Source organism: Condylura cristata, unplaced genomic scaffold (genome assembly GCF_000260355.1).
Source record: "Condylura cristata isolate star-nosed mole 26May11 unplaced genomic scaffold, ConCri1.0 scaffold00005, whole genome shotgun sequence".
NCBI lineage: Eukaryota > Metazoa > Chordata > Mammalia > Eulipotyphla > Talpidae > Condylura > Condylura cristata.
Genome location: NW_004567106.1, coordinates 39,259,495 through 39,285,286, shown reverse-complemented (window position 1 = coordinate 39,285,286; position 25,792 = coordinate 39,259,495). Strand labels below are relative to the sequence as shown.

General features: G+C 31.5%; 1 protein-coding gene across 3 annotated transcripts in view; it reads right to left on the bottom strand.

Moving 5' to 3' along the window:
* Positions 1–2,908: 2,908 nt before the first annotated feature.
* Positions 2,909–25,792, bottom strand: part of HGF (hepatocyte growth factor (hepapoietin A; scatter factor)) — a 60,029-nt gene continuing 37,145 nt past the window's right edge. For all 3 annotated transcript variants that reach the window (XM_012721095.1, XM_004676890.2, XM_004676891.2), the window contains 9 exons: positions 21,998–22,100; positions 18,282–18,415; positions 13,209–13,247; positions 11,984–12,080; positions 9,791–9,865; positions 8,471–8,617; positions 7,949–8,055; positions 7,697–7,842; positions 2,909–3,491 (listed from right to left, as the gene is read on the bottom strand). In XM_012721095.1, the coding sequence (XP_012576549.1) occupies positions 3,315–3,491; positions 7,697–7,842; positions 7,949–8,055; positions 8,471–8,617; positions 9,791–9,865; positions 11,984–12,080; positions 13,209–13,247; positions 18,282–18,415; positions 21,998–22,100 (1,025 nt within the window). In that variant the 3' untranslated portion in view covers positions 2,909–3,314. The remainder of the gene's footprint in view (positions 3,492–7,696; positions 7,843–7,948; positions 8,056–8,470; positions 8,618–9,790; positions 9,866–11,983; positions 12,081–13,208; positions 13,248–18,281; positions 18,416–21,997; positions 22,101–25,792) is intronic.

Here is a 25,792-nt window from a genome sequence, read left to right as displayed (position 1 = left end):
GCAATTTTATTAACTACAGAAACTTATATACATGTCATAACCACAGTGTTCCCGCTTTGGGTAAGTGTCCGGCTACAACACTCAATAGGCAGCTTTTTAATTTCCTATTTACAAAACAAGACAAACAATCATAATATTCACAATATTCCATTTTCAGTTTTCTAAAGACAGAAACTTTCTGTACAAAAGGAAATGAACCTACTTAAAATTACACTGTCAAAATTTATACAGTCCAGGGAATTTTAACTTTGTGTTAGTAGATTGTAAGATCAAAACTACATTGAACATTGAAAGACAACCTTTTGGGGGGCATTGTTGAGTAAAGTAATTTATTCACACAAGCCATCTACCCTTTGATCAAATTTATTTCATTTTCAAATGAACTTCTCTATGAGATATGATTGGTTGAAAGTCTTCTTTTTTGAATTAAGTAAATCAATTTTAAAAATTTAGTATGAGAATTTATTAAATTTTTTTACCACCTGATCTCTATATTGCAAAACTATTATTTATCTCAAAATAAAAAGATGTTTAGAAACAACTAGGAAATGCCTAACAGCAGTTTCTCACTTCTTGACAGTGTTCTTTTCTTTTCAAAAGAATGCTGTGGCTATAACATTCACTTTGTACAGTACCATTGGTACCAACAAGAAGTATTCACAGGAATAAGTGAAATACAATTTTGCTATCACATGCCATTATTGTTATTTTTCTTGCCTGCCAGTGTCTCAGATTTCCCATAGTTTGAGACACTTAGATAGCAAGCAGGAGCCTGTTAATGCTAGAGATTGACAATAAAAACCAGTTTACTGAGGACCTGCCTACAGCAAGTTGGTAAAAGCTATGACATATTTTACAATAAAATTAAAGAAGTATACAAAAGAATTATCATCCCTTCTGCACAGCAGAAGCATTAAGACAAATATCTTAATTTTACAATTCTATTCATTGTAGACATAAGATGTCCACAATTATAGCAACATACAACCATTGTGAGAACAGCTAAAACAAAAATAGTACTGAAACCTCTAATTTAAAAGATCCTTTTACCCAGGATTAAAAAAGTGGATTTTTGAATAAATTGGATTTGTGAGATTTAGTAGTTTATTAAGAAGGCCCAGAAAAATAGTATCTTGCAACAGAGGAAAATGGCTGACATGGTTATATCCTGAGCTACCACCTAGTAACAACGTGAATCTTGTTCATTTAGCTTTCATTGTTTATTTTGCTGATCTTCTATCACAAAAGAAGTCATCAACCTTGATGACTTACTGGTGGTCTTGTTTTTACCTTTTAGTAAACTGAAAAATACTGATTTCAAAATGTCTAAAAAGGTAGCTGCAGTTTTATCTTGATAATATCTATCTCTATTACCTTGAAAGCTTAGAGGAAAAGACATGATTGAAATATTTTAAAATGTGAACTATTTAAAATTAAGTTTTATAACTGTTTTACAAATATCATTAATATGTGACTTTATAAAAGTTTGCCAGTTTGGCAAGAAATTAAAAGTCACTTTATAATTTTTGAACAATATGTTTTGAAATTTCTATGATTTTATTTAAGTGCTATTTTATATAAAGAAAAGGGAAATACAGTCTGACAAGATTATGGAGACTGGCAAAGTATTATCTTTTTCTCGATCTTTCCTGATACCAGCACTTATTGTGAAGCAAAAGCACACCTTGGGAGGACTTTTCTGGGTTGCTTCCCTGTAATCTGGGGACTAAGTTCCCAAGTAAATTTTAAAACCATTTTACACAAGATGTGCAGTATCCTAGTGAGGTTTTTGAGCATTGTCTGGATGCCTTAAGAGAGATTCTTCAAGAGATCCGTTTAATGAAGGCGATACTAGATTCAAATCTTTAAATTATTAATTTTAAAGAACATTTGTATGGGAAGATGCTATGAAAATTCAGATGCTAAATTTTACTCTGTTATTTCGCTTACTGACAAACACATGATACTCAGTGACACCAAATACAATAATAAATATGGTGATTTGGCTATTATCATACAGAATACCAATTTGAATTAATATCTACCAGGACATTAGGGAAGATGCATGTAAAATCAAGTAAATAAAATGAAGACATCATGGTAAGTTATTCAGCAGATTTAATTTTCCTTTAAAGAATAACTGAAAACATAGTTTAGACAAGCTATTTCCCTTCCTTTAAATTTTTCCCCTCTACCTTAGTAGTTTTATTATTCTAAAAGATTTCCAAGTTATGAAAAGTATTCTTATCATCACTATATACTTTACTGTATAATTTGGTGAAGGGTTATTTACAAATCTTTGAAGACATGGAAATGTTCTTATTCAACATTTTTTTTTTTTTTAATTTGAAGAGGGTGAGCTAGAAGGCAATCACAGCAGCAAGTCTTAGAACTAACCTACTAAAGTACGTATTAAAGAAAAATACATTTAAACTCCTTCAGTTCACTAAGAAATTTAAACAGTATTTTTAAAAATATATCTACAAAATCTTTCATAAATAAATGACCCTAAATTTGTAGAAAATAAGTAATAATAACATGTGGGTGATGACGCTAGTATGCCTTAAATGCCAACCAGCGAAGATTATCTGCAGATTATGTATAAAGATAAGCCAGTCACTTATATCTTGAATCTTTCTGTAATGTTTCTCCTGTCCTCAGAAATTTCTATCTTTTCTCTAGGGAAAATTAAAGGTACATACTATTTAAAATACTAGGGGTTACTAATATTAGATATTACACAATTTGAACTCTAGTGCATGGACATGTATACCCAGGCATGGATATATGGTTACATGCTTCTGTAAAAAGTATGTATACCATTATTACAATATACATGGTTAGTAGAATAGAATTAAATATAAAGTATGACACATGAAAGTTAATATAATTTAATATGGAGTAACAATTTAAGAACAAAGGTATAATTTTTTTGTGAGGTTAAAATGTTTAACCTATGATTTATTAATTATTAGGAAATTAACCTGGGAAAGCAGCATAGAGATTAGTTGATGTTTTCCATTAAGTCTTTTATCATCCAGCAATTACACTTTTGCATTTTTTTAAACCATTCAAGTATCTTCAGGAGATATGTTTCTATACTTGCATGTACCTTAATTCACTTCAACATTTACAAAATAACACTGACAAACAAAACAACAGAAAATACTCACACATATCAATGAGTATCTTTAACAAACATGACACTCAAGTAGTTGTCTTAGGGTGATTTTAAGTGACATTTTAATTCCATATTCTCAGAAATCTTGTAAAAGAGAGTTGTACTGATGAAAGCTTCAGACACACATCATCAGTTATGACTGTTGTACCTTATATGTTAATATAATTTTGTGTATCCATTTGGCATAATATGCTACTCGGACAAAAATACCAGGACGATTTGGGATAGCACATCCACGACCAGGAACAATGACACCAAGAACCATTCTCATTTTATGTTGTTCACAAATAAGTGGGCCACCATAATCCCCCTAGAAAGAAGACATGCAACAGTAGAAACAGCACAATATTATTTTAGAAATAATAATAAAATAATGATTTACTAACATTTCCTAAATAGATATTTATCTCAAAAGTAAATATATTTCAAAAATGAAAATTAATACAATAGAAATATGAAGACATAAAATTGATGTACTGTAACACAGGGTAGACTTCTATTGAATTATTCATGTAAGACTTGCTAAGTATTAAAGTTCAAACAAAATATTCTACCTTGCATATTAATTATTAAAAATGTCTTTTTTATGTCCCCCAAAATACATACTGAAAACATTTACATTGAATGAAGTCTAACAGATAACCACTGGTACCTTTTTAATAAAGTTGATCTTATATTTACTTTTGCTTTCTTCCAAAATATGTTTTCAAAATATGTCCAATATGGAAAATTTGGGAAGTGTAGAAGAATATAAGTACAAAAGAAATACACTTGTAGTCATACAATTTTAGTTATTTGACTACACTTATTTTCTCTTATTTCTAAAGATTTTTATTTTGTTCTCTCAATCCTGTCCCCCAGAATGATCTTAACAAGTTAGGCAAAAACCTGCAAGTTGATAAAATTTTTCTATGTACTATTACAGAATTCCTTTTCCAGGCATAAAGGAGTGTTCCTACAAATACTACTGGTATTAGTAGTTAACATAACCCTACTTATATTTTATACTTGCTGTTACTGGCAGATAGCCTATGATTTCATGTTATTTCTTATGGAGTAACTCTGTTGGAATTATCAACTATAGATCGCCAATATATAGGTAAAAATTAATACATTGATAGGCTGACTTGTGAGCATATTTTCAGATATACAAAAACATAAAAAGATTGACACATATTGTCATATACAATATATGACATCCTTACAACTGTGCTACATCACTTTCTTGTGCCACATAGCCTCCTTAGATTGAAATGACTGGTTTTTAGCATTCTTGAAAAGAAGAGTCCTTAGTATTATCTCAATTTTCCAACAATAGTGATATAATGAGAGAAAACTAAATTAATGCAAAGTTTATTTCTGTCATACAGGTGGGAAAAAGAGACTTATCAACATTCTGTTCTGGCACAAGGGGAAGTAAAATGTTAAACAGTAAGGAAAAAAATAGTTTATTCTAAGAGACCCCATATAAAGTGTACTTTTAAAATATTACTTTTAAATTAATGCACTAGTGATTACTGATATGAACTCTTCAAAGTAATTTACTTTGGGAAACTCCCTAAATATGATGCTACTTGGAGATTTGTTTTTAAGAGGCAATATTTCAGTGGTTCAGTTGTCTCATTTCAAATATCAGTTATATAAACAATCATTTTGGAGGATAAATGAATTCTTGAGAAGTTCTGTCAATAAACGTTAAAAATAGCAAGCATGTGATAACAAATATTTCAGTGTTACAGTTAAGAAACTAAAGACATACACAGGAACTGTAGTTCTTCAACTAGAAGAGTAGTTTTCAAAGAATTTTTGGTAATGACAATAGGGATGGGATAAGTGTGTAATTTCCTTAAATAGTCTATAAGGTTGAGTGTAGCTCAAAATCTTGACACTTCAAAATCTTGATCTTGGGAAACAATCACAGAAAGCTTCTTTTGATACCTTTTCTTTTCAGGGTTAGTGATAATGATCATTAGTTTTGCCCTCTTTTCCTTTTCATGATGACTCTATTGATAATTCGTCAGTTTACTGAAGAGCGTCTCAGATGAATATACTGGTCTGCAGTGTCCCTTACAGTGGTGTCAGGAAAGTAACATGAGACTGTTCCAGTATCTGTGTTACAGTTCTAAGGAGGAAACCAATGTAGGGGGCTTCTTACCACTTAGTTACAAGTTGCCATGACTTTTTCTTGCTTTTCCTCATTTCCTTAGATCTGCTTTCACCTGTTTTTCATTCCCTCTTTCTCTTAGTTTATCCATCTTTGCTTCTCAATTTGTTCCATGTCTTTATTTATAATTTCGTTCACTCTTTTCTCAGAGAAAACATCTTCAGGATAAGTAAATCTACTATACATCCAATGTAATGACAGCTCCTTCTACTACCTCCATCTTGATGTATGTTTCAACGATTTTGTAGTGGCTTAGATATTTATGTGATTCCTACTTGTCCTCGAGTCCACAGTACAATTTATATCTTCCAGTAAACAGCATGTGTATGGAAAACCTACCAAATGTTAATTGGTTAAGTTTTAACACTTAAGCAATCTGTTGTTGTACAATATTCAAAGAAATCTTTGAAAAAATTACTTTATTTCTGTAGAATCATGTAATGTCCCCACTTTTATTTCTAACTTTAGTATGTGAAGTGTTCTCTTTTTTGTCTTCTTAGTCCATCTAGTTAAATATTTACCAATGTTACTGTTTATTTCAATGAACCAAATTTTGATTTCATTAAGTTTATTTTTTATTTTTTTCTACTCCTTATTTCACTACTATTCTCCAACCTTTACCATCCCCTTCCTTACTCGACTTTATTTAGTTCTTATATTTCTAGCTCGTTAAGTTGTAGGGTAGGTTGTAGATTTGATCACTTCTTTTAAGATCTTTGTTTGTTAAGATTTTAAAGGTATAAATTCACCAATAACCTTGATTTTTTTAATCACTTCCCATAAATTTTGGTAAGTTATGTTTTCATTTTTATTCATCTCTGAATATTTTCTAATTTCATGTGTAATGGTTTCATTGATCCATTGGTTAAGAATCTGTTGTTTAATGTCACTTAAATTGTCAATAGTTGTATTTTTGTAATTGACTTCTAACTTCCATTATGGTAAGAAAAGTTACTTTTATTAATTGATGCCTATATTTTATATATTGACAGTTGAATTGTTATCTAACATTTGACCTATCCTGGAAAATGTCCTGTACACACTTGAGAAAATGTGGTAAATTTTCTGAATGTCTGGCATGTCAAGGTGTTTTTAGTATGCTACATAAGATCTCTGTTCTTTGAGTTACTTTTTATCCATTATTGACATTAGGGTATTAGAATTGCTAAGTATTCATGTAAAGCTATCTGTTTATCTTTTCAAGCCTGTCAATTTTGGCTTCACACATGTGCTGATTATGTGTATACATGTTATAAATTGTTAATCTTCCTGCTTTAAAAGCATTTAAAAAATTGTCCTTAGAGGACTTTTACTGAGATAGATAGATAAACAGATAGATATCTTAGTACATTTTAACTTGTTAAATAAACACAACATGCTAATTTACTGGATAAACACCAAAATTGAAAATAGTTACAAACACATAATCTATATCTCATCATATCATTTTGAAGCAGATCTAAAACTCTTTAAACATGTTTACTTTTAGAGAAAAGTAAACATTTTCTTTAATGTAAACCAATGTTATCTCATTTAAAAAACTCAAAGAAACATTTTATATATATATATAATATATATATATAATATATATATATATTTAACACAAGCACTTCAAAATATATTTATGCTCCATACTTAAGGCAGTTTCCTACATGTCAAAAGATATATCGATACTACTGAACTCACTCCATTCTGTGCTACACATAGTGCAATACATAGTATACACAGCTTTCAGGATTGCCGACCATGACTCTTATATTCAAAATACAACTAAGAGAACAGTTTAACAGCTTGTCTATGTAAAATAGGGATAGGATCACTGCCAACTTGAAAGAACAGTTGTCTAACAAATGAAAATATCCAAACTCTTGAAGCCACAAACTTTGACCTTTTGATTTTCTAAACCAGAATTTAAGACACACACAAACGCATACACAGGCTTAACCAAAAACACATTTAAGTGTTTATACCTAGATGTGTTATGTTTTAATAATATTACTAATAGAGTCCATTTGGAAAGATAAGTTAGGAAAATATTATAAAAATGCAAGACAGTGTATCAAGCTACATATTAGAAATTAGTTTGGATAGTTTCCATTAGCATTCTGGTTGTATTTGTTAATGAATTTATTTTGGAAGAAACGAGTGTCATCATAATTTTCTGCTTATAAAAGATAGGTTATCCTAGTGTATTGTAGAAAGAAATGTATAAAGCTAAAATAAAGTTTTCTTTCCTAATTCAGGTTGGTATGCTTGGTTTTTGATTTGTGAGAAACAGAATTAAAGAAAGAACAAACATAAGAAACTACGATGTCCAACACGTATTAATTATTTAAAAACTTCCTTTTTACCTCACATGGTCCAGACACAATATTTTCAGCCCCAGCACATATTTCAGATTCATTCAGAGTCACTTTCCCTTGATGATACTGGCTGCATTTTTCATTCCCCATTATATAGAGATGTGCTACTCGTAATAGGCCATCAAAGTTGATCACTAGAATGGCGCAAAATATTTACAATTAATGAGCAAAATATTTACAATTAATTAACACAAGTACAGAATTTTTTTATATAAAATATGCTATTTAAAAATAGCTTACATCCAGTGTAGCCCCAGCCATAAACACTGCAAGTGGTTTTTTCAGGAATTGTGCATCCATAATTAGGTAAATCAATTGTACTAACAAAATCATCAAGGACAGCAGGTCTAAAAGAGAAAATATATAGATTCAAAACAAAATTAACACATTAAATTGAATGTTAACGTTTAATTATAATATTTCTATCTAATCTAGTTTCATAAAGAAAAAGAGGAAATGTCTAACATATAATGCAGAAATTTTGAGTAAGAAGCCAAGAAATGATCACTTATATCCTAATATTTATGAATAAATGACCATGGATGGCTTATATTAATCATTATTTTATCTGTTAAATTTATGAAATAACTGGTCACTAAACTTTGGTTTTAAAATACTGTTGATACAACTTCATTTTTGAAATGTATACACATACATGATATATGACATGTATTTTAATGAATGTATGTATATCAGAAAGAAAGTAATTGTTCAACAGTTTTAATCTAGGATAAAAATGCAAAACCTTCTTAAGGAACTAACTTAGCAAGCTTCAGTAAAACCAGATCTGATCCTTCGGGTCCATATACCAGCTGGGAAACATTTAGAACTTGTTTGCGTTTCTCATCTCCTCTTCCATGGACATCATGTATTCCAAGCCAAGCTTCATAATCTTTCAAATCTTTGTTTCTAGGTAAAAATTTAAAAGAAAAATATAACTTTAGATTGTATAATATTATTCAAAATCATGTTATTTTAGTGTGTAAAGGTGGCTTTGTGACCTAAATTTAAATTTTGGTTTAAAGTGTTACAAAGATTATAGTGGAGAACAATGAGTGCCTTGATAGTGAGTGTTGTGTGGTAAAATAACGTAAGAGGCAAGTGTTGGAAACCAGTGTTAGTTATGTCAATTAAAAATATATGAAAGGTCCCTCCCTGGTGGCACAGCGGGTTAAAGCACTGCACTAAGAACCTTAAGCCACTTCCACATGAGTTCGATCCCCGCCTGCCCCGGAGGAGATCCACATGGCGTGGCAGACCTCTCCTGACCCGCCCACTGCTCCCCTCAGCAGTGTACTTCATCGATCTGCCTGTTCTGCTCCCCACTCTGTCCCTGGTGAATCCTCTCACCCTCCACATCTCTGGACTGTACCCCAGTTCTGTATGAATAAAAAAAAGATATTTATAAAAAAAATATATGAAAAAAAGGAATGCATTTATATGAGATTTTTTTTTAAAGGTTTATCTATACATACAGAACTGGGGTACAGGCCAGAGATGTGGGGGGTGAGAGAATTCACCAGAGACAGAGTAGGGAGTAGAATAGGCAGAATGATAAAGTACACTGCTGAGAGAAGCAGCAGATGAGACAGGATAAGTCTGCTGCGCCATGTGGGTCACCTCCCTGGCCGGGGATTGAACTTGTGCTGCAGTGACTTTGATAGCTTCATAATGCTGTCCTTTAACACACTGCGCCACCAGGGAGGGTCCTGTTATGAGATTTTCTGAATACTACAAGAATATGTAAGTAGTAAGAACCCCTCACAATTGCTGAAATTCTAAATGACTATTTTTTTAAAAAATTGATTATGCTCCTAAAGACTAAGTCACTTGTGAAAAGTGCTCAGGTAAAACATATGGCATGAATTATGATTTTTATAGAAAATTTTTCTATTTTAGTTGTGCATATGTTTGGTTTATTAATGAAGGTTGACACTTTCTACTAACAACATCAAAATGATCATGATGAGAATCAGGAAGTAAGCTCACAAACTCTCTCTTAAATATTTTCTTAGGTTAATTGTCAGATTATATATATTTTTAAATGGGAAAAACAAAATGCTAATTTCAGAAACACTTTACCGAGAAGGGAAACATTGTCTTGCAGTAAGAATCCAACTTTCTTTTATCAACGATCCTCCGCAGATATGTTTATTTCTATGAGAAAGGGGGAAGAGAAACAAGTAACATCTGTGCACAAAGGGTGCTTGCCAATTAATGCAAAATCTATGAGTGCATTTTTTAAAAATAAAAACATCTGAGAGGAAAATGTAGAAATTAGCCCAACTTGAATACCCTCTGAAGGATGGTATTTGCTGATTGCAACATTAATGCTTTTTTTTTTCATAATGTGATTAGAATTTTATGAAATAAATTTAATTTTATATAAGGAACCCGTTCACTACACATCAAAATACATTCCCAATACACGTGTTCACACATGCATATATCTATCCCTGTGACAGAAGGTATATGTCTCAAATAGAAGATAAGTAAACACAAAACAACAAAAGCAATGTATTCCTAATTAAAACTCACTGTGAATTATGCAAAAGACAGATTTGAGTTTTTATTCAAACCCTGAAAACCATCTTTCTTTCATTACCTTTATTTAATTCTGATGTTAAACTTCAGCTTAAAACCAGAAATACAATATTCCATTTATATAATTAAAACAATTTTTCCAAAGAAAAATTAATATAGTATATTATAGAACACTTGTAGAGGATCATACATACTAGAGCACTTATTTGATGATATCCAAAATCTGTAAATCTATTATTTTTTTGGCAGGGAAATGGTAAAAGTACAACCTTTCGTAATTTCATTTCCAAAGAATACAGATGTTCAGTGCTTCATAGAATAACAGAAGAAGATTCCCAGCCTGAGACCACAGTTATTTATGGCCTGTACCACACAGGAGGATAAGAGTATATAGTGAGTCTAAATTCCTATTTCTTTCAATATGTGCTCTGGATGAGTAATTAAGCAGCTGTTGTTACTAAGAACTTAGTACAAAGAACTTAGAATTAAAGGGAATTTTTTTCTAGAAGTCTATATAATTCTGAATGATCAAAAACAATTTCACTTCTTCTTGAAGGATGGAGACTCCCAAAAGCATATACTTACACCATTCTCCTATTTGCAATAGAAAATTCAAAAGCATATGCCTCTTTTCTGCCCAGAGTAATGATAACTGCAAAGAGTCACCGTGTACTTCGACATGTGCACTTGGAGTATTTTCTGTATAAAGTTAACCCCTCCCCACATTTTTATAGTCTCCATGAAAGCTTCATACTACGCAACTAGCTTTGCCTTCTTAGCTTCACAAATCTGTATCAGTGCTATATACCTAGATCAGCTACACCACAATCATCAACATAAATATAAATTTTATGAGTGTTCCTTGAGAAAAGAACATACTGAAAGACAATTTTGGATTATCACCTATTTTGTTATCTAAAGTCACAGTGCCAAAGAATATGTGCTCTCTGCTTGTTCTTTAAGTTTAAGTTGTCTCAATTTTATTCTAATAGCACTATGATTTAATTGTATAAAATTGTATAAAATTTATACTTTTTTCCCACTACTCTAAGAGGCTAGAGATAAAGAAACAAATAGTGAGAATTTGCAGTGGAACTATTACAACATATTTACTGAGATTAATTTTTTATTGTTTTGTGTAATTTACACAGAATATGTCATTAATTCAGAGCACTGAGAAATAGATAAGTCAAGAATGTTTTATCCATGCTGAATATTACAAAAACAAGACTATGCTACTATCAATAGTTTGTTCACCTGTTTTATGATGAAATTTTCTTGAATTAAAGTTATTGCCATTTTCATTAGAATTGTAATGAAATAAGTGAGAAATTAAAAACAAATACAAAATGTCTGTTATATAGATAGACATGTTAGAAAATAAAGTCATAATATTCTAGAGTGGGATAGTAATGATGTATATATTAAAACTGCTATAGTGATAAAAATGTGTAAGTAATTTTCTTTTGCTTAAATAGGACTGAAATGTCACTTCCTATCAAGGACAATGACAACATATATGTTACCTTTGTGAACATTTAAGAAGGCACTATTCAAGGGGCAGGAATGATAAAATCCAGGATTTGCATTTTAGCAAACAGTATTCAGTCCCCTCTTATATGGCTGTTCATGTGGAGAAGACATTTTTAATGATCATGCGTAGCCATCCTGTCAGGAATATGATGTTTGCAAATAATCCAAATTGCATAATTTCTTTCTATTAATAATTACCTGTACTTCAAACTAACCATCCATCCTACGTTAGTTTGTGTTGGAATCCCATTTACAACCCGCAATTGTTTTGTTTTGGCACAAGATATTACAGGATCTAAAAAGAATAAACATAACATTTTGAAATAGTCAGTGATAACTACAATTTGGCAGAAGAACATTTGAGGGGGAGAGTAAATTCTAGTAGAGTGCCCCATTAAACTGAGAATGTTTACATCCTCATCTAAATGGACAGGTAACCAAGTAAACATTAGGTTGATGGCATTTCCAGGAGAATGGTAGTGGCTTTGGCCACAGAACACTTTGGACATGCTTTTCAGGTTTAACATTAATTGTATTCCCTCATCAATTTCAACATAAAGTGAAATGATGTTACTAGAATGGTGGTTTTTATATTTCAGTGGCAATCAAAAGCCTGGGTGAACTAAGCCTGTATCTAGTTTATTACTTCTGAACTTGTGTGTACAGTAAGAATGAAGAGCTATTTTGAAACAATACTAGCATTATATATATTGAAATGTTATCCAAGTGATGTAATTATTATGTCCCAGTCACTATGTCCAAATGACATAATGCATAATTCTTTGGAGTAAACTTTTTCCTGAACCTCCTCAGTCTTCATTGCTTTATCCTTTATATTCCTGTCCATGATCTAGAGCAGTTTTCCATTTGCTTCCTCAGCTTGGGACACAACAGGTGGTCTCTTAAATCAAAACACTTGAATAGCTTCATTCAGCCCAAGAAATATGTGAAAATCAAAAATAAGCAGCTCCCAACAGATTTTCTGAAACTGCGGATTAACTGAACCTCTCAGGTTCTGTCATCTTTTGCCTCATAAACTGCAGCGCATGCAAAGAGCTTCACAGCTAGAGCAAGGAGAATGTGCTTAACTTTATAAACTTCTGGGTTTATGCTTTATGACTTTAGCTTACTGATTTAAAGGGTAATGGTGATCCATTACATACATTGTGTCCAAATAAAAAGTAAGTATAAATGCCCTTTTCAAAGTCAAATAAATCTTACAGAATTTCTGATAGAGTACTGAATTTTGATATCTAGTACACAGGTGCCTCTGGGCACATTGAAAATTTTTTAAAATAGAGTAACTTTTTTATGATGGATGTTAGTATTATGATAAAATATTCTTCTATGAAGTAAATAAGGGTATCATTTCCAACATAGGGAAGCAAACAAAGCAACATATATATTTTAGAATATTACTTACGGTCTAGATTGACTATTGTAGGTGTGGTATCACCTTCACCTGTAAAATAAATGTATACATTCATTTAATCCATATATATAATATATGTATGTAAAATATATATACACATAATTTATGTTATAAAGAACCAGAGCTACATATTTAAATCCAAATATCCAGAATTGGGTAATTTACTAAAATTGTTGACATTCAAATATAGTACTGTTTTCACTAATGATATATCAGCTTTACTGGGCAATACTGAAGATAACTATTTAGTGGTAGTGGGTAATGTGAGAAATGCCCCTTTGATGACTATGGATGTTCTCTGTGGTGTGGCTTGAGTTATACAGCTGACATCAAAGAGTTGTTTCATACTAAGATGTATTACATTGTATGAAATGGACATTCCATTGGATAGTGCTACATGCTTATTATTGTTTGCTTGAGACATTCTTATAGATAATTTTTCACTGTAATTTGAGCTGTTTATTTTTTCTAAAATTTAATTTTATTTTTATATGAGGATACTTGAAACTTCACATGTCTCAGGAAACTCTTCAAGAATTCTAATAGAAATCAATGTCAAAAATGGAAAAAACGGATAACAAAATATAATTATGTTTTCTTAGAATGTTTCAAAGATTGGTTTTTCCAGATGGTAGTAAAAAAAAAAGTATGGAAAAAAAGAGACCACTGGAAACACAAATTAGTTCTTACTAAAACCTCATAATTTAATTTTTTTTTTCAAACCTCCCATCTGGGGTCTAATTACTACAAAAAGAAAGGCTTAGGAGAAACTAGGATTTGAAAATACACAGTAATGAATGAGGCACAAGACATTTCCTGGAGTTTAATGTCTGACTGTTCAGAATTGATGACATAGAGTTTAGTCAGGCACTGTTTAGATCCAGCTGGCTGTTAATCCCGGGAAATGCCCTGAGCTCAAATAAACTGGCAACAACACAGTAATGGCATATGGATCCCTTTGCAATAGATGCAAATTTGATTGTTATTTATGGGGAATCTCAAGAGAATTAATCCACACTAAAGGATTTTTATTATGCTGATTTTTCAGATCTGGGACTTGAAATGAGTAAGTGTAAAGGTGACCTTATAATTTTCATTAATTCCCCTTTTCCTTTAGTTTATTGTCAGGGAGAGCTTTGTCTGAGTCAACTGAGGTCAATGTTTGAATGCATAGTGCAAATTAGGGTTGAGAATGATTATGGTCATTAAAACATTAAGGATATTGTGTTCCACTGAAGTTAATTACTTGAAAATTAAAAAAAAAAGTCTAGATTATTTATCCCTTGTGTTGTGATGAGAAAGACTACACATCCAGTCCCAGTTACTAAGCATCATGTAAAGGTCAATAAAGTTCATAGGTCACTATTATACCTTACTAAAATAGTGGTTCAAAAGTTCGTAGATATGTAAATTTTGGGTTTTAATAATTTATACTTATTACACATTTAATTTATTTTACAGCAATATTTCTCATAATTTAGATTAAGCTGTGACACTACTTAAGGTTAGATTTCTGGAAATTCTGGGTTGGTGGGTAGATTATGAATTTTTAAAAGCCATTACAACTTCTTTTGTCACACACTTGGAGCAAAACGTTGAGAAATGGCTCTCCAGGGCTTTGGCCTTTTGTTACTGAATACTTTTCGCAGTTTTCTTTTGTTCTTCCCCAACACTATCTTTACTTCAGCACTCAAAACTGAAAATTTAAATATATGTACATATGCACATACATGCACAAATTTTATGTTGACTCAACCTAAACTTGAACGAAAGCAATCATTAAAATTTCACCTATAGAAAAATAGGTAAGAGCGTATTTGTGTTTTTCTGGACTCACAACCAAATATGAGCTCTCACATTAAAGACAACAAAAACTTTATAAAATATATTCTTACAGTTTCAGCTTGTCATAACTTTATGAACATCACATATTACTCCAGGCAGAAATCTATTTTCTCATTTTCACTTTCTATTTTAAGGTGAGAATAATATTTCACTTAATGATGATATGTAATTATTTACATAGAGTTCTACACTGAAACCTATTTTATTATCATTGCACAACTAGCATGTTACATAGGATTAACATATAGTACCACTTCAATTCAAAGTGTTAATAAATAAATAAATGCAAATCAAGATACAAGTAACTTGTCAAAGGCATATTATAGTGATCCAGATGCTTCAGACTTGACGCATTTAAACATTATATTTTCAGTAGGTGTAAGATATTCTAAGAACTCTGTGTATGTGTATAGATAAACAGACTTTTCTGCAGTTTTGTTTTTACATTTGATAACCTAAAAATACATATTAAATATTATGTAGGTTTTTTTAAAATCTTTACATGGCTTGTAATGTACGTTGTAAAAATGATCTCTATAGTCTCTTAAGTAAACAACAAGAACTCAAGTCTTTGAGTGATAAATTTTATTAACCTCTCACAAGAAGAAAATGTAAATAAATACTGGCTATAAATACTAGTTAGAAAAGTGACACTGTAAAAGTACTTATCGAAATTAATGTCTATAATACATTGAAATAAAAATGATTTACCTACAATAGTATTTAATCAAATACTAACAACACTCTGAAATCTTTCAATCGCACATTACTTTCAGTTTACAAATGATAGTTGAAAATAATTTTGAAAAATTTAAATCATTAAACTCCTTTGTCACTTAGGTTTCTAAACTAAATCATAGTCCCTTGAGATTCCATGGGACCAATTTATGCTTAACTACATTTATGAATTAAAATTAAGTCACTATGATATTTACAAATTTAGAGTTCTAGAGAATTCCAGTTTTAGAAGGCAGATAATTTACTTAATTTACTTACTAGAATGTTTATATTCTAATAATGCTTATTTTCTAATATACATGTAATTACATTAGAAATTATATTTTATATATATGTATAGTTACCTGTATTCTATCTGTGCCTATCATTCTTAATAATAGAAACTTTGTAAAAAGTGAAGTAAAACTGATATTTAGAAAAATATACCTTATTTACACACACACAAATATGTTAAAATTTGGCAAACATCTTCCTCAAAAGGACATTTCCAGAGCCGATGTGAACTATAATGAGTAAAAGGTGGCAGAACAATAGGAAAACACTAATTAATTGAAATAATGATTATTTTAGCTAATAAATTAAATCATAATCATATTAAATAGTGTTCCTTTATAAACATATATGATGTTTATTACTATAAAGAATTCCTTATTAAAATAGTTTGGGGAATTTCAATTCAATTATTAATATACTTGATTTTGCAATGTTTAAGAAATTAAGATGTTTATCTTTTTTGTGCTAAAATTTTATATGGCATAACTATTGTCTGCTTAAGAAATAACCTCTTTAATTTCACATAAACTATAGAAAAACATAGATTCATGTTTATACTTCATTTTAAAAGCAAGCACTGTCATGTATTTCTTCAATTTAATTTTCTCCTATCTTTTTATTTTTACAATTTTTTAATTGTAACTTCACTAAGGTAATGCTGGTTTACAATACTGTATATGATTTAGAGATACAGGTTTAGATTATGTTACCATACCATACCTACTACCAAAGCAAGCCCAAATCAGCCACAACAGTCCATTGGGTCACCTGCCTGCTTTGGTCCATACCCCTCATGCTACTACAGTAATAGCTTTAATTCTGCAATCAGATTTTTAGGGTTCACATTTTAAGTTTTAGTTTTGTCTCTTCTTTTGTTCTGTATCCTTATATTTCACATATGAGTGAAAGCATGTGTACTTGCTATTCACCTAATCTGTCTTGTTGGAGTGAGTACTTTTATGCCTTATTTCAAGGTATTTGTCTCACAAGAAAAGAAATTAATGCAGAGCTCTTACTAAACTTATGAAAATATATATTTTTACTTATTTATTATTTTTAAGTGAGGAGATATCGTGATACCCCCTATCAGTAACACCACCCACCACAACTTATCCATGTTGCTTTAACACAACATTTAAAGGATTTGCAATAACCAGAGAGAGATATGAGAGATGTGATTTATCAAATGCTGAAATGGCCTCTTGCTAATGACTAAGCTTTTTAGAAAGGTTTGTCACTGAAATACATTATGAAGAAAGGATTTCTATTCCAATACATATTATTCTGAAGTTCTCACTGGGAATGATTTTATCACCCACCTCACCCTAGTGATTTGGAATTACTTTGGTTGCTATGGTTGACATTTAGATTGTAAACACCAAAAACATAATTAAATATATTCTAAGACACAGATAACTTCCACAAAGATTTCTTTAGCCGAGTGTCAATTGTATTAAGATTGAAATGTACTGATAATTTTCTCAAACTGATTTCTAGATAGAATTCCCAATTTATGTATTAGCACTGTCTTGAAAAATCTGTATTGAAAAGTTTCTCACTAATATTGCTACTAACAATCATTTTTTTCTTTTCCATCCTGATACTTAGAAATGGCTTCTGATGTTTGAATAATGTTTTCTCACTAGTAAGTTTCACTGCCTTTTCATTAAATTTATCTTTGAACATTTACTTTCTTATTCATACATAGCAACATATCTTTATATCAGCTATGTATTATATATTTTGCATATACTTTTATGTACTAATACCCTTTAATTAGTTTGGAGAAGTGGGTAGAATGCTCTAGGCTTCTTAATGTTGGCCTAAAACACTGCAAAAAAGATGGATTCACCACTTTCTGAAGTCAGCTCGTTGATCTGTTAATGGACTGGGGACTTTGCTAAGAGCTCTGCTACTTTCAAAGGCTAAAAAGGTAGTATTGTTGAAGTCAGGTGGGGAGGTCTTTCTAGCTCAGTAACATTAGAGTAACATTCATTGTGTATGTTTTCCAAAGAGGAGTCTTCTGAGGAAAGGAAATCTTTACGCATAGTTTTTTCCTCTTTAGGGGAGTGAAGGGAAGAGAGTGTCTGAATGCATTCTCATTTTCAGATCATCTCAAGCCTCATACTTATTTCCTCCTCTGACAAAGGTAGAGTAGATCCTGTAATTTTAAATATTTCATCTTTAAAAGAACACTGCTGTACTTACAACGAGAAATAGGGCAATAATCCCAAGGAACGAGAGGATTCCCTGTGTAACACCAGGGACCATGGGCATCATCATCAGGATTTCGGCAGTAATTCTTATTTAGCTTACTAGCATCTGGTTCCCAGAAGATATGCCTACATAAACAACAAGCGCTTAACATCATAAGATACTCATTTCATCCAAGAGAAACAAAATGCTATTGAAAGATATAATCTTAGCACAAAACTTTGATTGAAGATAAAATGCAAGCTTCTACTTGGTGTGAATTTTAGTTATTTTGATTAAGATTTTGTTTTTGTTCTTAAAGTTTGAAAACATGTTCTCTAACCCAGAAATATGAAATAAGACTGCATAATTACCATAGATAAAATGATAAAAGGTTTTGTGACTTTACTTCTATTTAATAATTACAGTGACAAAGTAACAATATCCATCTGCATAGAAATGGAGGAGCATTGTCTAAAAGAGAGCAGATAGCAAAGAAGATCAAGGTTATAAAATCTATAAACAAAGCAAGTCATTGTAAAGTATATTATTATATTTAAGAAGCAACATTAGTATGGCAAAGTACAGAAAGATGCACTGGTAGCTTAATAATAATAGTTGCTATTAAAATAAAATCTGAAATTTATCTATAAACAAAATATATTTTATCAATAAAGGAGTTACAGTTTACATACTAACTAGAGACATTCTCACTTTACATCTTTACTAAGTTTGTTACAAAAGAAAAACAAGCAATTCAAGCAATTCACACTCATATATTATCAATATTTATTTTTACTTCAATAGCATTAATGAAGTTAATTTTTACTGATAGTCATGAAAACTAAACTAAACATCTGAATTCATTTTGTATTATAAATTACTAACATGTTTATAAAAAAAAGGAATTTTGGAAAGGAAACTCAGACTATTTTTTTAAACTCAGGTTCTTCTTCTAGACCAATAACAGCAAACACATTTAATATTTACTAAAAGTCAGATTCCATTTTATTTGGTATAAATATAGAAACTTAGAATAGTCTGAGACAATTTCCATGGTTATGCCATTTTATATTTGAGGAAATGGAAATCTGAAGAGGACAATTCATTTTCCCAAAGTTACATGGCTTGTTAAGGTAGAGTAGTGGTTAAATACATGGCTCTTTCCTGTGTTCATGTTCAAAAACCAAGGAGAGAAATCACACACTATGCAAAATAAAAACGATGTAATGAAATAAATAGATTTAAAATATAAAACACATTGTGTCTCATATCCTTACTCAGTTGAAGTCAAAATGGTACCCTAAAATCTATTCATTCATCAGTTTCCTACAGTGTTTCCAAATGACTTTTAAATATTTCCAAAACTAAACCTAAAATCAATGAATTAAGAATTCTTAAATAATTATGCATATATTTCCAGTGGTAAACTAATAAATGCTTAAGAACTAGTACTAGGAGTATAGGGTAGTGAGAGAATGCCTTCTTTTCCCTCTAGGTTTCCCTTGCTAAGATCCGTGGTATAAATACTTTCACCAACAAAATGTAAAATCACTGCAGGTATTTGAGATTGGAGGAGAAGCTTAGAACTATCTCACAAATGTGTAAGGCTGGTCCCACTGCACTATGTACCTAAAAATACTTTCAAAAACAGCAGTGTTACAATTGGCATTTAATTTTAATCATGCCTGTTCTTACTTAAAATTCTTTAATGAATTCCTTTAATACTTAGGATAAAATCCAAACTTATAATACAGCTTACAGTACTTTGTCTCAGCACTCGAAAATTCTTTCCCTTCGAACATTGAATAAATTACACTATGTTTCAACCTTTTTAAAATTATTTCGATTTTCAAACACATCAATATTTGGATTTTGCACAAGCTAATCCTTCAGTCTGATGCCCTCTTCTTCATAAGTAACCTTCGCCCAGTTCCTACTTATCTTTTGTCTCCGTTCATGTCCCGTTCTCTAGTGAGCTTTCCTGAACATCTGTTCCTAAGTTACATTTCTTTGCATCTCCATAAAATCAGATGTGTTATCTTTCACAGCTTTTTAAATGTGGCATTGACATTTGCTGTCTACTAGCATCCCATGTTAGACTGTAATATATAGGAGTGCAGACTCTAAATCTTTGACGCTCTAGAGAGCTATCGTGTTCAATACTGTAGCCACAAATCAGCATGACTGCTGGGAAATTGGAATGTAGCTAGTCCAAATTGAGATATGTTGTCATTGCAGATATAAAACAAGTTTTGAAAGTTTAATATGATAAAAGAATAATAAGTATTTCTATAATTTCTATATAGAATACATATTGAAATGATCTATTTAACTATTAAAATATACTATTAAAGTTATTTTTTACTTCCTTAAATGTAATCATTAGAAAATATAAAGTTCAGTGAAGCTTACATTTGAGTGGCATTTTATTTATGTTAGCACCAATTTAGAACTATCTAAATTAATTGTGCAGTAATTAATTGCAGTACTATCATCCACTATTCAGTTATTTCAAGAGAAAATGAATGCTCCAAAGTTCAAGTAGAACTGCAAGCAAAGTAAGTCAACCTGTCTGAGCCCGTAATGTCTTATCCACACATATAAAAATGTATTCCATATAGGATTGTAATGCCCAAATGAGATAACACCATACATAAATCAAACCACAATGTAGGTACTTTGAAAAACAACACTGAACTTTTCTTTTATACCTAGTACAGATGTTCTGGCATATTTACTAAAAATTTATTTTATTTCACAACTATGACTTATACTCCTTTTTAAATTCCACACACATTAGCACTATGACTAGAGTTGAATGAATGCTGACTTATTTCTGAACATATCTAATATCAAAATCTCTAATTTTCTGAAACAAGTAATCCTGTAATTGATATATACATTCATTTATTTAAAGAAAATTTCATGTGTCAAAATCAAAGGTACACCAGAAAATTCTCCATACATCTCAGTAATTAACAAGCCATTTACTGTATATATGTACTGCATAAAAATAGTAACATTGATATTTCATAAAATAATAGTAATAATAGGTAACCATGAGTAAATAAAAAAATCATATAACATCTACTCTTTGAAACAGTAGATTGACCACTTAATTACACATGGTCATATCGATTTATATAATTATTTCCTAGATATACCCATATTCTCCTAAACTACTTACTAATAAACTCCATGGGGTATAACAGTGCAGAGCATACAGCTAGTGGTCAACAAATATGTACTGTATCAAATCACTTATTTAAAAATTGCTACTGGAGCCTCCCTGTCACAAGGGTTTGTCAACATACAACATTATGAAGCTATACTCAGTCACTACAGCATGAGTTTGAGCCCCAGCCAGGGAGCTGACCCACTTGGCACAGCAGACCTCTCCTGTCTCAGCTACTGCTCCCCTCAGCACTGTATTTACATTGATCTTTCTGTTCTGCTCCCTATTCTGTCTCTGGTGAATTTTCTCACCCCCATCTCTGGCTTTTACCCCAGTTCTTGCATGCATAAATAAACAAATCTTTAAAATAATCAATAAAAATAAATAAAATTTGCTACATAAAAAAGGCTTTGCACCATATAATCAAACTAAAGTTTTTACAAGAACACTATAATATATTAAAGAATAGAAAGAAATAAAAATGGACATATCTGAATATATGATCTGCTATTATCATTGTATGCTATATATTGAAAGAAAAAAATTTATGCACCTGTGCAAATCTTCCATGTTCTTGTCCCACATTGAGCATGTTAGGCCAGACCGTGTTTTGGATAAATTGCCCATGTAATTCTTGCCATTTCCAAGATAACAATCTAAATAAAAGTTTTATGGAAAGGAAGACAATATTAGAGGGATACAATAAAAATATATTGCAGGCATATGAATTCATAAAAATCAACATAATTTTTTTAAAAAAGCATTCCAAAATTGATACAAATGAGAGATTTAAGTATCTCAGTTTAAAGCATCTTTATTTTCAATGAAATTTATAAGTTCATGAATCAAAATAAAATTTAGATTTTTTTACAAAAGACATACTTAACAAATAGTTTCTTAGATAAAGCAAAAAAAAAATTAGGATCTTTAGAATAACACATATATTTCCCAACATTTTCTGAAAAGTTTTGATTTGTTTTATGAGATGTCATCCTGAGTCACCTAAGTCACATGTTTTACAAATGAACTATACTGTTATTTTATCAGATTTTTTTTTTTCAGAAATAAAATCTAATTCAAGGCAGAGATATTGCATAGGTGATATTTTGTCCTTCCCAGAGCATAATAAAATTATGTGATCATGTGACACATGGGTACAGTTTTCCATTTTTGGTGATGGGTCTGATGATTTTGTTAAGGTGTGTAAAAGAAAAACATGCTCTTCAAATATAACATCAATAACAAATGTTGGAATCTTTGAGATTGTATACACATATTATTGCCAAAAAATATTTTACAAAATAACTGTGATTCAATTTTCATAAGTCTGTTATTACTATGCTGTTTTCAAATAGTTATTTTTTCTGTTTCCCACATTTATTTCATTCCCTAGCTGATATTCATCTGTAAGTGAGGGTTTTCCATCTGCCTTGTTCTTTCCATACTGGTAGCTAGGTAATTACAGTAATAGTAGTACTAGCAGTAGAGTAATCTCAAGATGGATTCATAGATTATCCTCTTACTCAATACGGTATTCAAACTATTTCAATTGTTTTCTTTGATGCCCAAATTATTACAAATTTGACCAGTGGAAGGAAGTCACTTTTAACTGGCTCCCATATCTGTTATGTCCCATGTAGTTGTATTTTTCACCATTTTAAAATTGAGAAATTTGTGTTCTATGACTCACTGGTAGAAGTGTCTAGGTTCTTACTGAAAAAAATATAAAAAGAGTAAATTTCTTCCAGATATGTTTGTTCCAGTCCTACATTTAAATAGAAACACTATTTCATATTTTTGAAGTAACATTTCATTTTTAAAGTGGCTTTTAAACATTCCTATTTGCATTCCCTTAGAATAAGATATGTCATTTTTCATGTATTTTTTGACAGACACTTCTAAATTATCAATCTAAATGTGCAATTTACATTTCCTTTTATATGGAGAAGGATAATAGTGACATTCTTTCAAGTGTCTGTCATACGTATCACACATATAATAATACATACCATTAACTTGGCAATGTCATATAACTACATGCCCATCAAAACTTCACAACTATATATTAGATTGAATAAGTGTGTAACCTAAGTAGAAACACTGTGTCATTTTTAAATTGCTCCATGAAGCTGGGTATCAAGAGTAATATATTGGTAATGAAATAACACACCATATTGTTAAATTATTTATGAAATAAAGAAAGGATGAAGTAGTGCAATGGTCCTTTTTTAAAGAAGAGTTACATCCAACTCCAGCAGTATTCCTTTGGAAATTTAGGCTAATTATTTAAATTCCACAAAATTAGTTTTCTCGTCTATTGATGTTCATAGTTAATATATAAGCAGTAACGTGCCACCTTTCAAATTCCTCATATTCTATTATCTGTTCCTTTGGTAATGTATATATATACACATACAGACACACACACACACACACACACACACACACACATATGTGTACATAACAAACACCAGAAGCTTCCCCCCCCCAAAAAAAAACAAAGAGTTCTCATTTGCCTCTATCAAATTATCAGCAAGTAGTAGAACTAATTCTAAATCCTAAATCAGAGATTTAGGAAATCCAGCTGGTTTTGCACTTTCCTTAATCATTGGTCTCTACTTTGTTTCCGATTGACCTTTAAAATCTTGAAGAGCAGTGAAATTGACTGAAAAGAGACTCATCCCCTCTTCCATTCAAAACTGTTTTCAGACTTGCTCATGAACAATGGTAGTGAGATGACAAATGTATGTAATGCTAACAAATCCATGAAAAGGAGAGTTAAATTTGGCTTGAACTCTTTAGGGGAATATGGGACTGACCGTGACCAGCATTACTCAATGTATGTGAAATAATCAGCTTACTTAAAAATTATTTTTATTGATTATACTATAATAAGTGCCCAGAGCTTCAAATTACTATTAATATTTTTTTTTTTTAAGATTTATTTATTTGTTCATACAGAGCTGGGGTACAGGCCAGAGGCTCAGGGGCGGTGAGAGGCTTCACCAGAGACAGAGTGGGGAGCAGAACAGGCAGATCGACGAAGTACACTGCTGAGGGGAGCAGCAGGCGGGTCAGGAGAGGTCTGCCACGCCATGTGGTCACCTCCGGGGCAGGCGGGAATCGAACTCATGCGGAAGCGGCTTTAGATTCTCAGTGCTATGCTTTAACCCGCTGCGCCACCAGGGAGGGCCCAAATTACTATTAATATTTAACAAATGATTTCTCTTTAAGACCTACTGTAATGTGACTTTACATTGCATACCATTAGCTTGGCACTGTTCCCTGAGACAGAGCTCTCCAGTGCTGTCACCATGATTCCAGTATGGTGGGCCTTTAGTTCCCCCACTATGCACCATGTCCATTGCTAACACCGAGGTCCACAGCATTTTCATCTTTTGCTTGAATTATTGAGCTGGCTATTCAACGGATCCCCCTATTTTGGGCCTTTTCTGAAATTCTGCATATTTGCAGGGTCTTTTTTTCTTTTAAAATAAGTGTAAACCCTTCCAATTCCTACAAATTGTAGCCCGACTGCCATGTAACCTCATCCCCTACTACTGCCTACCTTACTCATTTTCTATCAGCCTCAATGATGTGTTTTCTTTAACTTATCAAAACACTCTGTCAATGCCTGTCAGTTTCCTCTTCCTAGCATTCTCTCTCTCTCTCTCTTTTTTTTTTTTTAAGATGTATTTTATTTACTTATGTATACAAGAACTGGGTGCAGGCTAGAGGTATGGGAACTGAGGAGTTGACAGAATTCACCTGAAACAGAGTGGGGAGCAGAACAGGCGGATCCACTGAAATACACTACTGAGGGGAGAAGCTGGGGAGATTGGAGAAGGCTGCTGTGTCATGGGGGTGAGCTCCCTGGCTGGGGATCAAATTCATGTTTCAGTGGCTGCCAGTGGCTTCATAGGAGGCTCCATCCTAGCATTTGCTTTAGAAAAATATGCACATGGCACAAACTGCTCCCTCACTTCTTTCAGGCCCTCCATAAAAGTTATCTTAAAATGCAAGCTCTTCCTAGACTATTCAAATATAAAATAGCAACATTCCCCTCCTCCACCTCTGGGACATTTTCCTCCATAGCATGTATTACAAACAAGCTTAATATCCTCATCTCCATCTTAATTTTGTTTGCATTCTGTTTGTTGAAAATTAGGGGTCACTAGCATATACTCAAATAAATTGTTAAATGTTGAGTAAATGAATATATCAAAGAAATTCAGCTTTAGATTTTTTGACCAGCAAAACAAATCCAACAAGAAGTAGATCTGCTGTACAATGTCTTCTCCGCTGAGGCATTTCCCCTGGATTTAATCATGTCCCATACTGCAAAATG